Source organism: Beta vulgaris, chromosome 9, assembly GCF_026745355.1.
Source record: "Beta vulgaris subsp. vulgaris cultivar EL10 chromosome 9, EL10.2, whole genome shotgun sequence".
Lineage (NCBI taxonomy): Eukaryota > Viridiplantae > Streptophyta > Magnoliopsida > Caryophyllales > Amaranthaceae > Beta > Beta vulgaris.
In genome coordinates, this window is record NC_079210.1 from 45078903 (window position 1) to 45096707 (window position 17805).

The 17805-nt window shown below is 37.4% G+C and overlaps 1 protein-coding gene across 1 annotated transcript; it reads right to left on the minus strand.

Annotated features, from left to right (window-relative positions):
- Window positions 1–1813: 1813 nt before the first annotated feature.
- On the minus strand, window positions 1814–12110 carry LOC104904001 (translocase of chloroplast 34). Its single transcript, XM_010692169.4, has 8 exons — window positions 11916–12110; window positions 11427–11539; window positions 11217–11324; window positions 10048–10172; window positions 7347–7611; window positions 6199–6267; window positions 5933–6094; window positions 1814–2239 (listed from the first exon to the last, which is right to left on the minus strand). Exons 2-8 carry the CDS (start codon window positions 11523–11525, stop codon window positions 2132–2134), a joined length of 936 nt encoding a protein of 311 aa, XP_010690471.1. The 5' UTR covers window positions 11526–11539; window positions 11916–12110; the 3' UTR covers window positions 1814–2131.
- Between the last annotated feature and the right edge of the window lie 5695 nt (window positions 12111–17805).

Sequence of the window (17805 nt, forward strand, 5' to 3'; positions counted from 1 at the left end):
GTCAATTTGATTTGGATTATAGTCAAGTGATGGAATATAAATTTTGTTTTCTAAAATTGAGTTTAATTTCTCGATTAATTACTTTATACTTTATAGATATTGTGAAAATATTCTTGTTTACACACGTTTTTTTAGATAGATATAGTTTTCTCTAACTATAAGTTTACAAGTGGATTATGCTGTGGTAAAGTATTCATGTGCTATATCATCGCATTATACTTTGGTGAATTAACAAGGTTTTTTCAATAGGGGCAACTTAACAAGATTTTGTAAGATCTTAAATTGTCTAACAAGATATTTACGACAGATATGAACATATGATGCTTTTGTCTCCATAATTTATGATGTACTTTGGATAAGTTCTTTAAACAAACATATACTTGGGTAATATTGACAACCACATAAAGGACACCCTTTTTAGAGGGTGAGAATGACAGTCATCCAACAAATCCTATTAAAAAAGCCAAAAGACTTGTGCATTGTATTGAGAAATCTTCAAGATAACTACTCAAAGTTCAGATAATCAGATTGAAAAGTAATTTAATTCTATCCCTTTTTTCTTTTTTCCACTCAAAGATTTTTCAACTATTTTTGTGTTAGTAAATGTGTATTTTTTTAAAAAAAAATAAGAGAAATTTCATTAATTGAAGGTCAAACGGCATCTACATTATTCTACAATAGATATTAAAGAAAAACAAAATACAATAAAACAAGGTTAAATCAAATTCGTCTTCGAAAAAACTACAATGAACCAGATCGAGCAATACAACGCATCTTCCCTTGTATTTGCTGAATCAAGCAGCTATTGATGAAAAGTCTATCATTCTGACATAGTTTGAAAAGAGCATTCTTGATCGAGCCATGTTAACCACATTCGAGATTCCAATATCTTCATGTTGAGTCTCGAACTTCAACCAATAAGAACAGTTTATCATACCTAAAAACAAAAAAAGAGTCACACTCACAACTCCCATAGGGGAGAAGGAGATCTCCACAGTAGAGACCACAAATCTCATAACAGGGTTTGAAGAAATCTCACAAAAAGAACTAATTTATTCAACAAAACAAGAAAAAGAACTAAAAACTGAAAATAAAAAGAGAAAAAAGACTTACCGTAGATGAAATCATCCATGACAACTCCTAATTGATGAAAAAAAAGATAGGAAAGGTTAGGCTCCTAGAGAAAAAAGAGAGAGAAAGGAGGTTGCAATTTGGGACAATAATTCAATTACTTGTGGTGGCCCAATAACACTATTAGATATCATGTTAGGCTCATGGCCTTCTAGGGGCCAAAATGATAATTCTATTTCACCTCCTAATCATACCTTCACCCATATATAAACATGTTTGTAAGGTATTAGAAATTCAAATACGGTCAACATAATTAGAACAAGAATATTCTTCTCCAAATAATATCAAAATAATATATTGATCCATTAATAGCTACTTAATTTAGCAAATACAGTTTGCACTACATAATTTGTTTTGGTTCATTGTAATTTTATCGAATACGAAGTTGATTTGATTTTATTTAATTAGATTATATTATAGTTTTTCTTTAATCCCTATTATAGATATCTTTTGACCTTCCATTAATAAAATTTCTCCTTTAAAAAAATTATACTAGTGTCATATATTATACCAAACAGAACAGGTTTGTAAATGCATTTCACCAAAACTCGAGGTATTTGGAGAATTTCAATCAGTATAAACTCCACGTTCTATCAATTGCTATTATTGAGCAGTGATAAACAAAACATGAACAATCTTGTAAATTTTTGCAAACATTTTAGTCGACTGCAAAACCACGAAATCAAGAACCAAAACAGAAAACATACGCTACAGCACTAACAGTAACAGCGGTGCTGCAAATTGGTTTTACAAAACCTGCTTTATCATAAAGTAAATTAACTAGTAGATACAATAATACAGATTCAAAAAATTCAAGAGTGTACTTTCACTATCCGAAGATTTTATATGAAAAAAACAGAGATAGCTCTCTTAGACTCAAAATCGCTCACGTTGCCGAAGGTTACTGCTACGCTGACGGTAAAAATCTCTATAGAAGTAGTCATGAGAAACACTATTGAGACACTGTCAAAGGAAAAGGCTCAAAGTAGGATGTAGCTTATCAGAACTTGCGCTTCGCTGCACCAATATCTCGGAGTTCCCATGCGGGTTTAAATTCCTTTGCAACATCAGATTTGATCCAACCACGAATCTGCTTCACCAAGAAATACTGCAGCAGATAAACCAGAAAATGTAGTTATTGAGAGATGAACAATTTCTCAAAGTTCTGTTCTCAATCTGTGGAAATACTCCTAGATGGGTTAGACGACAGGCTAAACAGCATATATATACTTCTATAATCAGTCCCTTGTAAGGCTTTGTTCTTTTCATCTTTTTCAAAAATAAGTTCACATAAGACAAACAAGAAAAAAAATACGGTTTTTTCACCAAGTACGCCCGAGTTTTCAAAAAATTCACCTGGTACCCTCCAAGTTTTCAAAATTCACAGGGTACCCCTAAGTTTCAAAATAATACACGGGGTACCCTTAAATGCCCTGAATGACTAACGACGTTAACCGCCGTTAGTCATTAACCCCATTAAACCCTAATTAGGCCTAATTAACCTAACCAAACCCTAATTAGGCCTAATTAACCTAACCTTAACCCCTAATTTCAAACCCTAACCCTAACCCTAACCCTAACCCCACTACCACCCAACCACCACCCCCTCCCCTCCACCCACCCTACCCCCTGCAGCCACCTATGTAGCACTGATACGGGTACGGGAACGGATACGGGTACGGGGACGGGGACGGAAAACAGCAAAATTAAAATTTCCGAAAACGGATACGGCTGAGATTCGGCAAAAAAAATGTAAATACATTTTAATGAAAAATATTAGGTTCATAAATCTTCGTTTATTTTTATACAAAAAATTAAAAAACATACATATAAAACATATATAAACTTTCCTTTTTAGAATATTTAAAAAAAGATATTTTACCGAAAAGCATATAAGATTATGATAATTTGATTTAGCAAAAAAAACAAAAAAAAGAAAAGAAGCAATAAAGAGAAGACAAACTGACAAAGTATAAAGACTACAATTTTTTTTTAGAACATTGACAGCTCACAACTGTACTACACCTGTACACCAATAACACCACCCTCACCCTCTTACTTTCACGTAACATCTCAGTATCTCACATCTTCATTAGTTAAACCTTTCACCTTCACCAAATCACCAGTCACCACTAACACAACCCACCACCGCCACTATCACAGTGCCACCACTGTACCCACCCAGATCTAAACCACCCCAACCCCCTGAAACCACCCGAACCACAAATCGGGCCCACCCCCTGAAAATAAAAAAGTAAACCAGAACGGAGAGGAGAACAACAGAGGGAAGAGCGAAGAAGGGTCGTCGGAGATACGCCGGAGCACAACAGAGGGAAGAGCGAGAGTTTCGAAGAAGTGCTGAGTCTTCTGAGTTCTCAATTTCGACGGCCAAAAACGTACCCAGCCCCGTACCTAGATGAAGACCACCGTACCCATTAATTTGCCCCGTACCCACGTGCCCGGAATCGTTTTGGGTACGAATCCCAGGCGAATCCGTCACGTACTCGTACCGTACCCGTACCCGGTACGGGAAACGGCGCCTGAGAGGCGTACCCGTGCTTCATAGGCAGCCACAACCCCCACCGCAACCCCCCACCCCCACGCAGCCCCCCACCCTCCCTCCCGCACTCTTCGCAACCACCGCAACCCCCACCCCAGTAGGCCCCTTCCAAGAATTCTGCAGCCCTCCTCCTTTCCCGTCGCCACCCCCAACCCCGTCGCCACCCCTCCCCCACCGCGACGCCCCCTTCCCCACCTCGCTTCATCTCATATTTGCGCGCGCCCAACAGTTCCCCCACCCACTCGATTTTAGGGATGAAACACAAGTGACGCTGACGCCGAGCAGTTTGAGGGGGCGCTGAAGAGGTGGTGGGCGACTCGTTGGTGGGCGGCTTGTGCCGAGAAGAGAGCGAATGAAAGGGAGTGCATAATTCGATGGTGTTGGGGGAGGGGGTGGCGACGGGGCAGGGGGAGGGGTGGGTAATTCGACGGGGGTGGGGACGGGGCAGGGGGTGGGTAATTCGACATGGTGGCGATGGTGTAGGGGGAGGGGCTGCCACGGGGTGGTTGTGGGGGGGGGGGCTGTCAGGGGTGGGGGTGGGGGCTACCAGGTGTGGTGGGAAGGTGGGGGCTGGTGGTAGTGGGGTCAGGGTTAGGGTTAGGGTTAGGTTAATTAGGCCTAATTAGGGTTTAGTTAGGTTAATTAGGCCTAATTAGGGTTTAATGGGGTTAGTGACTAATGGCGGTTAACGCTGTTAGTCATTAAGGGCATTTAAGGGTACCCCGTGTATTAGTTTGAAACTTAGGGGTACCCTGTGAATTTTGAAAACTTGGAGGGTACCAGGTGAATTTTTTGAAAACTCAAGGTTACTTGGTGAAAAAACCGAAAAAAATAAGGAAAAATTAGTTCAAATAGGGATCACTCAACTTCAACAACGAAAAAATGTTCAATTTCTCATGCACATTGATGGTGTGTTTGGGTAGAGAAAGGGAGGGGTAGAAAAGGAAGGGGAAGGAAGAGTGATGAGATTTCCTTCCAATCTTTCCATTGTTGGAGAGATTCGCAATTCACAATATATGAGGGAATTCATCCCTCCATTTCTCTTCCCTCCTCATTCGGTATCCAAATGGATGAAAATCCATCCCTCCATTCCCTCCCCTTCCTTTAGAACTGTAAATAATGAAATTAAAAAAAAATGCCCCAAAAAAAAAATTGTGGTCAGTTAACGCCGTTAGGTTAGGATTAAAAAAGTGGTATATTCAACAAAAAAAACAGTAGTATACCTATAGCAAAAAAGTAGTTTGTTAAATAGAAAAGGTAGATACAAAAAAGTAGTACATTCACCAAAGAAACCACTGACCCAGAAACCTCAACACACCAAGCAACCACCAAGCCAAAAACTCACAGCACGTCAACCGAAAATCCCATCAAATCAACCACCAAGCAACCACCGACCCGGAAACCTCAGCACAACAACATGTCAACCGATTATCCCACCAAATTAGGGGAAAGAATCAGAGGAAGAACACTTGAAAAAGATGGAAACAGAAATAAAAACTTTTTCGATGCATGAATGGTGGCTTTAGATGGTCATATTGCACCATGAAAACTCCATATCTGGAACTTTAATGATCGAATATGACCATTAAAGCCTCTTTGCTTGGCTGCTTTCAAAGTCGGTTGTAGAGGGCTGGGAGGTCAAGGTGATGGAAGGCTCCCTTAATGGCATCATATGATGGTGGGGGTCTGTACGCATGGTGCTTGAGAGGACGGAGGAGTGCGTGCGAATCTAGGGTGGGGAAGAAAGAGAAATTCAGTTTGAGTCTTTGAGGACATAAATTACCTTTTTCCTCTCCAACCAAACATAAGGGGAATTTAGGGGGTTTGGGGTTCCTTGCCCTAACCCTTTCTTGATTCCTTTTCCTTTCCCCTCTCCGATCAACACCCCCTAATTAACTTATCTCCCTAATCAAAATGAGTTAAAACAAAATCCAAGCATATAATAGGTTCAAGGAAAGCAGGGGGAAACTGTTAGTGCAAAGTAATAAAATGAAAACGGGGCTACTATAATTGTGCTTCATCTACACTAGAAGGCACACACTACAACAGTACATCCTATTTTAAACCTGTCAAACCTAATGCCTTCCCCAGCTATTTCAAAATATCCAACACAACAAAAAATTTGTGCATGGTTCATTTGGTGAAACAATCAAGTATTTCTCCCTCATGCAACCATTTCGAAACACTACAAAAAGAGAACTTCATATATTCTAACTAAAATGTCATAGATTAAGAACTTACTTCAACTGCCAAAAATAAGGGTATCCATATCTTGTTTTGTGCATTTGGGTTGGGTCCCTCAATCAACTTCTGGTCAACTAAGATACCCTTACTTCCATTTGAAACAACATCTGTGATTGTCTTGACCAAATTTGGGATCCATGAAATTCCATTTGGAAGGACCTATAACGATAAGAACTATTAGTGAAATAGCCAAAGTTGAAGACTACATTAAGATGGATACAAATGTTAACAATGGCACCACAATGAAAAAGGTAAGCACTGACCTTTTCACCATTGTCATTTTTATTGCATCGCCCACTGTTCTCAACCAAAACCACAGGTATGGAGGACTCCTAGAAGAAAATTATACACAAAGATATTCAGAACAATGTAGCTTAAAAAGTGCAATATGAAGAAATCTTGTTTTTGGAGACAAATCGTTTTCTTTAATGTGGTATATTAACAAATAGCCAAACATAAATCATCTTTTTGACAAGCTATTATGTGTAGTTGGAAGACGTAAATAGCTGGGTCATTTTATAACACGAAAAACCCAAAAAAAAAATTGTAAGAGATCTATTACCAATCACCAGATAAATTTTACAGAGAACTATTCCGAGCACAAGATCTCAGGAAAAATAGCATCCCCTCTACCTGGAGAGAATTGCCACACATACTATTTGGGAAGTTAGGAAAAAGGTCACTCTCCTAAAACAATTGTAGATGATGATTCAGTTTCCTAAAACACCCCAACATACAAGTGAAGTGGCAGGGAGGGAATGGATATGAGTCAACGACATACCTAGTATAAAAGGGTAATGTGGTCAAATCATGATAATATCGTTATTTGAGCACACCGTGTCAGACAATGTGACAATTTCCATTCAGAATGAGCATATACAAGGCTACAAGCAAGTGCTATTAAAGTAAACCACTCTTTCGTCTAAGGATGCCTAACCGCCGCACGATTCCCATCGGAAAGACTGTGTTGTAAGAATGACGGGCTAATATCTCGGTATCGAAAACTATAGGAGGCTGTATTGGCGAGATCCAACGGTAAACAGCTGCCTAATAAGATAGAAAGGGATTTTTCATCTTGATCGGAATCCTTGCAGTCAATTAGGCTATATGATCTTTGCTTGCGGCATTTCTAACTATTCGGTTAGCGTCTTTCATTTAATGAATCACGCCTTTTTCGTCCTGTGAAATGCACAGATATGACTTAGTCACCATTGCGTAAATTAGCTAGGCATCAAAACTCGCACTGAGCTACTAACACCCTGGTGCATTTAGTGGGAGCTCAAAACTCCCCTCTTCCGAAGTAAACTAATAAAAAGCACAAAAATGTAAGGCAAGACCATTGCATAACACTATAACAGCATACAAATCCAAACAGAAAAATGGACAAAAAAAAAGGATGGAGATGCCATACAGAAGAATCCTGCTTCTTCATTCGGGCCCCAAGGCGAAGTACTTTTAGAAGAGACTCGGATCTTTTAGTGAAGAATTCTTCATAGCTCAATCCATCTGGTGGTGAGAGCTGAGCATGAGTAAGGACAACAGCAGCACGATCCCATATTCCTTTTCCAAAACTATCAGTAATGGCTTTGATAATCTGTCTGTCTAAGTTATCTACTCTGTAAGCGTCCAGCCGGTCTACATACAGCAATACATCTATGGTCTTATCCAAAAGGAAGCTGCTTCAACCAAATTAAAAGAAGAAAGTTAAAATAATCACAAGGATTACAAGAGTAGAAAAGAAAAGAAGAGCATTAAAATAGATCAATACAAGACCACCACCAATAGTTTTGTTGTTGTCATCATAAATCAGTAAATTACAAAGTATCGCTCATTGCTATAATTTGAAAGATAAAATGATTCAACTCCCTCTGTTTCTAATTGTAATGGATTTAGGCTTTTAGCCCAAAAAATTTATTTCAAAACATAAAACATCCTACAATATCAATGCAATATTACAATACCACCATAGAGCTTGAGTAGGTAGACATCATATCTATTCACACTGGACAAAAGTCATAGCTCTAGATACAGCTCAAATACAAGATAAGATTCAAGTCACTCAACACCAAGTCCACATAATCTCCAAGCTATCATAATGTTAACAGTGGTATAAACTATAAACAACAGATAGCAAGTGACCATGATAACATATCATAGAAGATTATAGGCACAGGTAAGTAGATAAAATGACACAAGTAAATCTATAGCACCACTTAAGTCTCAACAAACTTGTTGAATACACCTTTGTACATTTTGACCTTACAGGCTTTGAGACAAAAATAAGCCTTTTCTTGCAGTTTAATGATTTCAATCATACGACTTGTAGATATATGTGAAAAGTAGAAAGCAGAAATCCTAGCCGCACTTCAAAGACATGCATCACATACAAGCTAAACCCTTTAAGACATGCTGAAACTGAACATAATTTATTTATTTGATCAAAACAATTAGAGAATCCATTGAAAGTTTGGGTGCAAATTTTGCTCGCATATATTTGTTACGAGAAAGAACAAATGGGTCAGATTGCAGCATCTACATTATTTGAAAGTCGACCATGATGAGGATTCATAAACCTTTCTCAGAGTTGCCTCCTGAGACCCTGAGCTTAATTACAGTCAATGAAACCCAGACCTTGCTAATTCCTATTGCAATAAACAAATACATTGCGGAATTCGAAGCTCTGTTCTGTTTCTTTATACTGGCAGTCGAGCTCCTTGGCATCCAGTCTTAGGATGATAGAGAACATAACTGGGTACATTAATTAAAAACACCGGTAATAGAAATGATTGGTTATTAATTGTTTATATTATTTTGATTTATTTGTTTGTTGACCTTGTCTATCATGCTCCTATAAGACTGTGCCGGAAAACTTTATTATAAGTATTTGAAACAGGGACATACATATACGCATTACATTAGCCAGACAGAACTGAGTGTTCAAGGGATGTCCTAAGGGACCCTCTTTGCTTCTCAGAGCACCAATCTTAGTGATCTATTATATATTTATATATCACCCTTCTCTCCCCATGAACTCACACATAGGGGTCAGAGAAGGTCGGTGTTGGGAAGTTGAGAGAGATCCAAAAAAGGGGACAACTAGAGATGATTCCCAAGGGCAAAGCCATAAATCTAAAGTAGAGATTGTCAAACAACAAGGGCATATAAGAAAAAAGCAAAAAAGGAACAGGACATATAAGAAGAGAATAATCAATTAAAGAAGAAAAGCAAAAAGTAAAAAGTAGCCAAAAGCTAATGAAAAGTTTCGGCACCAAACACATTCCAATAATGCATACAAAACATTGAACGTTGCTTTAACCACCAAGGTAAGATCAATTAACTGCTTTCGTATTGCAGATCTGTCTTTCATATTTGTCATACAACGGGGATCAATTAACGGGGTGGTCCAGGGCCTGAATCCACCCTAAAAATTCCTTTCTATCTATGGGTCTAGTCTTCCTATGACCCACATTTGTTTATCTTATCAGAAATTCACGGAAGCGCAAAAGGGATAATCCAAAATGGATGGCCTCAATGTGGTCTAAACTAAATAGAGGCTAAAACGTAAGTATAATACTTTGTACGAGAAAGTCTAAGAACATTTCCTCATAAAGCAATAACAATGACAAATAGCAGAAGGGATCAAGTTTCTTTGCCATCCATGCCTCTTATCCAGTAGCAAGTGGATCTCTGGAAATAATTTTATCGATGCCCTGTCAGTTTATGATTCCTATTAAAAACAGAAACATCTTATTGTTATGTCCATAAAGAACAACTTGATCATTCAACCAGGACACTGTTCAGGTGATTCAACCTTTACTCTTGGACACTCCCCCACACAAACACAAGTACATAGTAGCAATCTTTCATCTTTTTTTTTTTTTGGCTATTATGGGGTGAGGGATAGAGACTAGAAAGCTATATCAACATTCAACAAGCACGCAACCAAACAAGAACAAGAAAAAAAAACATTCAAAAAGCAGATATTGTATCCAAAGAAAAAATTCTGAGACCGGACTTCTTAAGGGGCCATCAGCATGCATCGTCTAAACCATAGAGAATTATATAAGCACCGCTTGTAACATCATCTTAAGCGGATGTGAGTGGCCACATACCTTTTAATCATATCTATAGTCCGGTCGTTCACATATCCTCCTTCAACAAGACCTGGTGTGTCAATGATGTTCAATGTAAATTCTGCCCTCGTACGAGAAATCATCACGGGCCTCGGTGTGTCAGACTGCCAACCCATACAAAAAATTGAAAATATTTGCGTCAGCGAAAAAAAGCCCACTACCTCATGCTACGAGAAAAACAAGGCAACACCCTGACCTATCCCTCCAAGTAAATTCATATATTTAAAAATAAAATAAAAACATAACAAGGAAGCACAACATAATAAGGATTTTGGACTAAGGGAGACTAAAATAATGTGCAAGAACTGAACCAACCATGAAGCCTGTCAATCTCAAGAAGCCTTGATCATTAGGCAGGTGAGGTCATTAGTAAGCCACCTTGTTAATGGACCAAAACGGGTGGGCCACGTAGGTTGTGGGTCAATAACGGTCAGGCCAATGTAGGAGTGAGGAGATTGAGGGCTGGAGAGAGAAAAATGAGCACATATAAAAACTAAACTGTGGTAAATTGCTTTTGACCATAATTTTCCTCTTCTGCATAGTTATTAGTCTACAGATTTGGCTTGTTATCCACCCTGTCCGATTAAAACCCATTTAGCTTGTCCCAACCCTACCCTTTGGGCTACCCTGTTCATTAACTAGGTCTAATTTCAAGTCCAAAGCAACCTTTGAATGCCTATGTTCTTCGGTGAAGCCACCTCATATGTCTCATGGAATAGTTGATGTTGCATAAATTCAGCCTATAAGTAGGATATCCTGACATCCCAACACTTTGGTACCACATTGGATTGGACAGATATAAAACCGAAAATCCTCTAAAAGGAGGCTTAGATCCATTAACTAAGCAACAAAGACCTCCAACTACTCAAGACCATAACGAGATGCGTTGGGTGGTTCCCACATTCCAGGTAACTTATGCCACCATGTAAACGAGAAGGTTGATAACCATGCATATAAACTTCACTAATTTCCACCAAAGAGTTTGTTAGATCTTGAAAACCAAAGGACGCCAACAATAAGTTCGTGCAACACATGACTTTGCTTTAGTTCATGTGATGAACAGAAAACAGAGAGATACGATATAACACTATGTATGTATACATTCTCACGTCCCAACATTCAAAGAAAAATGGAGTATGAAACCATACCTGAAAAGCACTAACAGCTACAACTCGCTCACCAATGACTGAGTTTACAGTTGAAGACTTCCCTACACCACCTTTCCCCATAATAAGGATGGTCAATGAATCCACATTCTACACCAGAAAACATTACAACATAGCAAATTTATCAAAACTAATAAAATTAACAACTTCACGTGTCCCAAATCATCTACACTGTTACGAAGAGTGCCAAACCTCCTGCTTCAATTTCCCCAATAATTCAAGCAACTTAGTCTGTGTCGCGGCGGGAAACTGCTGAATTCCACTCCATTCACGGACCATTTGAGCGGCCATCCTCAATTTTTCGCCTGCTCAATTCATAATAAACATGGCTAGATATTCAAACCTTATAACATAAACAAAAATTCAGAAAACAAAAATGTACTTCATATATGTATATTCTATATACAATATACCAGAGAATAAGTATAATTCATTAACCACCCAAAAAAGTTGTGAATTTAAGGAACAATTTGCATATGATACAAATATATTTAGGAACCAAGTATAAATTTTGACCTAAGAATTCTAGTGCCCACTTCAAATTCAGTAAGACCCACAAAAATTGGAACAAAAAGGTCTCATCTTTCAGTATACAATCAGTAAAAAATGATGTGGGTATTTGTTTTAAGGGTTTAAGAAACCCTAAAAACCCCTGAAAGTAGTGAAAAGAAGAACACTTACTGGAGTTGTTGATGTTGAAGGATGAAAGGAGAGGTGCTTTCAGATAAGGGCTTTAGCCTTAATTTAGCTGAAACCCCAGTAGCCTTATCAACTTCAATGTCCTCTTCCTTGTTCTCTTCCTGCGCCTTTACTGTCGCGCTAATCTCTCGATTTTCTCTCTCCTCCTCGGCTCCTTCACTTGATTCTTTTTAAATGCGTTTGATTTTCATGATTAATTAATGCACAATTTTGATTATTATCTTGGCTGAGATGATTTTAATGAATGATACGAATTTCAATTTATGATATTTTTATATTAGATTAAAATAATTATATGTCAATTTAATATTATAAACTATTAAAGTAATCTTGGTCCGGTATTAAAAATGTTTGGGATAAGGCCGGTTTTCTTGGACCAGAGTTCGACTCTGGCCCATCTCAGAATTACTTTTGTTTAGGAGGATCTAGTCAACCTAAAAATGACTTTTTAGTTCAAATTTTGGCCTGAAAAAGCAGCATTTAGGCACAAAAAAATGGCCCAGTCCAACAAGTGGGCAAATTTTTAGGGGTTGTTCGACTCGCCATTTGATCACCTCTACTATATATCTATTCGTTTAAGTCATATGTTTATCAGCATTTGTTGGAGGTGATCAAACAACAGGACAAAACAATTTTGGCGACATGCAAAAAAATAGCCCATGTTGTGCCACTTCAAGCTTCAAAGCTATTTTTGGCCAAATCTCAATATTTCGGACCAAAATCGTGTCGAACCAAGAAAGAGAAGGTGAACCCGCAATAGTAGTAGCTGGTGTGTTTGCATTATTGGCTTAAGCATGTGAAGAAGGATTGCCCTATCTAGTTGAGTACTTTCAAATAGACTAAGATGTCATTCTGAACTACCCAAACCCCGTCCCAACAAAAAAAAGGTCGCCCTAGAGTTAAAAATTTGACCCAAAAATTATGTCCAAGCCCGTGCATTTTTCGAGCCAAGTCGACAATAATCAACTCTAGTTTATGTATAGTTTTCACAAGTGTATAGATATTGTTTATCAGTTTATTAATATTGTTTATAGTAAACTTATTGATAAGTTAATGAGCACAAACTATCAATTTATGGCACAAACTAGTAAGAAAAGGTCATAACCCGATAAATATGGTTTAAACAGATAAATAAGTCACTCCTATTGTTAGGTTTGTGGGTACCAAAACTTAAATTCACAAAGGCAAAACAAACAGACAAAGCCAAATCGAACCAAATATGTGATGTAGAAGGGGAAGAAAGAGAGATTAAGAAGATATATGTGCATATGTAAAGTTGAATCAGGACGAAGAAAAAAAGGGGCTTCCTATCGGCAATGCCTGTAATTACAAGATTTACGACTAGTATGGTTGTATTTCTTGTATGGTGTTGGTGGGTCCACATCAAGGAAGGAGATATATTACATGAATAACATATTGAAGACCAACAAGAGTTGGCTCAAGTGGTAAGCAGCTTGATGTCGCTTAAGGGAGGTCTCGAGTTCGAGCCTCACCGTATGCAGAAACTCTTGTTGGGAACTCACCCACCAAAGCCAGGTGTGCGACCCGGGTCGGACTCGGATGTAGTCGGGGCAAAGCTCCGGTGAACCGGGTGGGCAACCAAAAAAAAAACATATTGAAGAATGAAGGCTACACTAGGAAAATTAAAGATGAGGCAATAAATGGATCTGATTTTATCTGAAATTTAGTGGTTGTTGATGATTACTTTGGAGTTAAGGTGTTTCTCTACTCAGTCTTTGCTATGCTAAACGATACATGTCTTTCTTCAAATTTGTAGTTGAGCGTTAGCAGCAGTTGAGACCCTCTCACCCAAAAGCCCAAAACTTTGTGATTGTATTATTTGAAATTGTACATTATTCATGCATTTCCTCACACCATTTTTTGTGATTTTACAGTAAGGAATTTTATAATTTTATGAGATTTAGCACTATTCACATTGATATGTACTTTCAAAATATCAAAATATAATAATATATTTATGTAAGTTGAGATACCAATGGCTAAAGTTGTGGATTGGCAAGTGTGAAAGTTTGAAATTTCAAATAATAATGCAATTAAAAAAACACGAAAAAAGTATATGCAATTGTTGTAGTAGAAATTAGAATCATATGTTGCGCTAACAATTACATTTATCAATCAAATAATTGTAAAATATTTTATGTTAAATATATTCAATTAACTCCTCCACTTTATAACAAAAAATATAAAAAAAGTGGCATTATGGCTTTAGTCTATAATTACTATTGAATTCAAATATAAGATATGTTTATACCTAAGAGATCAAGGTAATGGGTCAAAATCTAGTTATATACGTAGTTACAAAATGGTGCATATAAAAAAGCTCATGTTTGTTCGTATACAATATATTTGTTTTGGTTCAATTAAGGTTCAAAATTTTATTAGTTTAAGGTTGTGCTTGTACTTATAATCATGTTGGTATATATATTTTTATTTAATATTCGTATACTCATCTTTGTAATTGCTAATAAGTCATTTTTCTTTTTTTTAAAAAAATGGTTCAATGTTCGTAAGTGCTAGTCATGAAAATTAGAGGTGATGATGGATCAGACATGATTGTTAAAATTCTGAATTTTAGTTATCTAGAAGATTGGAACCCACCATTTTTGCATGAATGTCTCGGGCGGGCCCAAATTCTAAGGCATAGTATTATGCCTAGATCCCGCTATTTTCCAGGTCGGGCTAAGTCAATGCTAATAACCTCTATTATACATGAGTGTGTATTGGGTGTAACATGTTACACCATAACTGATTGTGTGATATGCATAATGACATAAATTCCAACAAGAATGACATGGACTGTACATATAATGACATGCATCTCATGTCATTTTGTCATTCATTCCATGTCATTTGAGTTCTTTTTACAAAAAATATGGTGGTTATAGGTTGTTACTTACACGACAAATTATGGTGTAACAGTTACACCTAAGAATATGTGATTATAAATATGCAATAACGTTAATAAATTTTTATTTTGTATCGTACACGATACATCTATCTAAATACTAATAGTTTTAATGATGTATTTAACATAGTTGGTAGTTTGTACCAACTGGGGCTGGCTTGAATGGTTAAGGGCCTCTCGCTCTTCAACCAAGGTGTCGGGTTCGAGCCTTGGGTATGGAAAAAATCCCAACTAGGAGAGATGATGTCCTTTGAGGTACCCATACAAACTCTTTCAGGAGATTAGTCCACTCATCGAAGGCGACGGAAAACTCTTCGTAGCAGGACAAAAAAAAACATACTTGGTAGTTTGTGTTTAGATTGCTAAATATTCATGTATGTAACAATCTTTTTCGACTATTTAAAAATTCGACAAAAATAGAGTACATGACACTTTATCAACTTTAAACCAAATCCTTATAGTATTGATAACCAAAAAAAAGGCTTGAAAAGGTTGGCCAAGCTCCCGAATTTCAAGCACAAGAAGGGTTTGATTCTCCATATAGCATACTTGGATTCAGGAAAATGCATTAGGGGGTAATGAAAGTCAAATTAAGAACAATGAAGGTGGTTAGAGATTATTATGGAGGGGACTAAGTGGTGATAAAGAGGATAAATTAGTGTTGGTAAAAAAAAAAAGGAATAAATATGGAAATTTTTACCCTTATAATGAGGATAATAGTTACCTACCACCCCCTAGAGTAATGCTCTTCATTTTGAGGCAAATAACTTATTCTTCCCTTCTCATCACAAGACATTCCAATTACGACATTGAGACAGACGGGACTCAACATTAAAGATGATTATTTGCGGGTTTGGACGGGTTGCGGGTCGGTCCTAACCTTAAATTTTTGTCCAACAGATCTAACATGCTTAGTCCAAGCCCTTTTATACAGGATTAACTACTTTTCCACGACTTGTCCTAATAAACGGGAAGGCTTGTCCGTGGAATTACCAGGCCCATTAATACTTCTATTTTTTTTCAAATACCTCTAGTTAATTTCCATTAATATTTATAAATTAAAACATAATTTTGGTTAAAATAGAAAAAGTTAATAATCACAACGTAAGATAAAGATAAAGTAAATTTTTTTTTTTTTTTTGGCGACAAGAACAAACAGGCGACTTAAACTAATTTACCTAACCTAGCCGCTATTGCTAAATTGTGCGCTGCGACAAGGTCCTCTCTACGAACCTTCTTTATTCCCCATTGAGGAACTCTCCGACACAGAGCCCTGAAATCATGCATAATTGTGGCGATCTCAACTGCTTGATGAAGGCTTTTTGTTGCACGGACAACTTCTGTTGAGTCTGAAAGAACTTGTATATTACGGAATCCTTTTGAGTAAGCTTCGTAGAGACCTCGATACACTGCGAGAGCTTCAGCTTGTAGAGGTGAAGAAGCTGAAACTATGGCGTTGCCCTCAAATATCTTTCCTCCATTCATATACACCGTCCACCCTATTTCCGCTCTCGGATAGTTTAGCTTGTGTCTCTTTCAAGCTCCATCTACCAAAACTTTGCATGCTTCTTGTTGATGAGTATCTAGAATGGGCGAGACCTTCTGATGGGAGTCAGACTCAGATAAACCTCCCTTGAGCTGATGTCTTTTTATTCTATTACTTTCGTCAAATTCTTCGAGAAGGGTGTTTTTCCTTTGTAATATAACAGACGGGTGTTCGAGAAAAGTAAAATATTTTGTAACAAAAATGTTGGAGGACGACAAATTATTAACAAATTGAGTTGTAAGGTAAGCTTACAGATAAGTGTATGTTACCCAAAGCTATATTAGAGCAAATAAACTATATATTCCAAAAGATAAATCAACACTAAATTAGTAAGATTTAAAATTACATTTCATAGAAAATAGGTATTATGATAAACATGCCGGTCGGGCTTCCCCGCGATAAATTTGAGGTTATCTATATTCGCCCATTAATATTAAGGGCCCGGACTTGGTCCACCCATTTATTTATTTTTTCAAAGTTTGTTGCCCAAACCCGTAATTTTTAACGGACCGAACTAGGAGGCTTAACGGACTGTCCCGTCCATCAACAGTTCTAATCCACAACCCATATCTCAACTCACTCTCATTTTCTTTGATTTTTATAATTTCACCAATACATTATACATAGGGGTGAGCACAACCGGGTACCCGGTAGAATTTCATAGACCCAGACCCATACTCGGACCTAATGGGTATTAAAAATCTGGAATTGGAATTGAAACTGGTTCAACCGGGTCCTAAATTTTTGGACATAGACCCGAAATCGCTGGGTACCAGGTTCAGAATTGGGTACCCAGTTATAAGTTTAACAACATATTAAGATGAGCAATTGAGCTATAAATTTTTTAAAAAAAAATTAAATGGACTTAAAGGCCTACTAAGTACTAACTTTTTACTTAACAACCATTATCCTATTACAATCATATTCTTATGCTATCAAATATCATTGATCTCCATTCTCCCAATTCAGCACCTCACTATTCAGATATGACCAAAACCCAATTCTAAGTACCGGGTACCCACATCAGGAACGATCAAATCGGGTACCATCGAGTATCGAGTCCGACAAAACTCTACCCAAAATTGAAATCAGATGCAACCATGTTCTTTTTTTAGACCCAGACCCAGTTGGACCGGGTTTGAATCCAGCGGGTCCATACGGGATCCGGTCTGGATACCCAGAATTTCTGCTTACCCCTAATTATTATTATTATTATTTTTTTTGAAAGAGAAATTTCATTAATTGAAGGCCAAATAGCATCTACAATAAGTATTAAAGTAAAACAAGATACAATTAAACAAGACTAAATCAAATTCGTCTTCGAACAAACTACAATGAACCAGATCGAACAATACAGCACAACCCTCTTGTATTTGCTGAATCAAGCAGCTATTGATGAG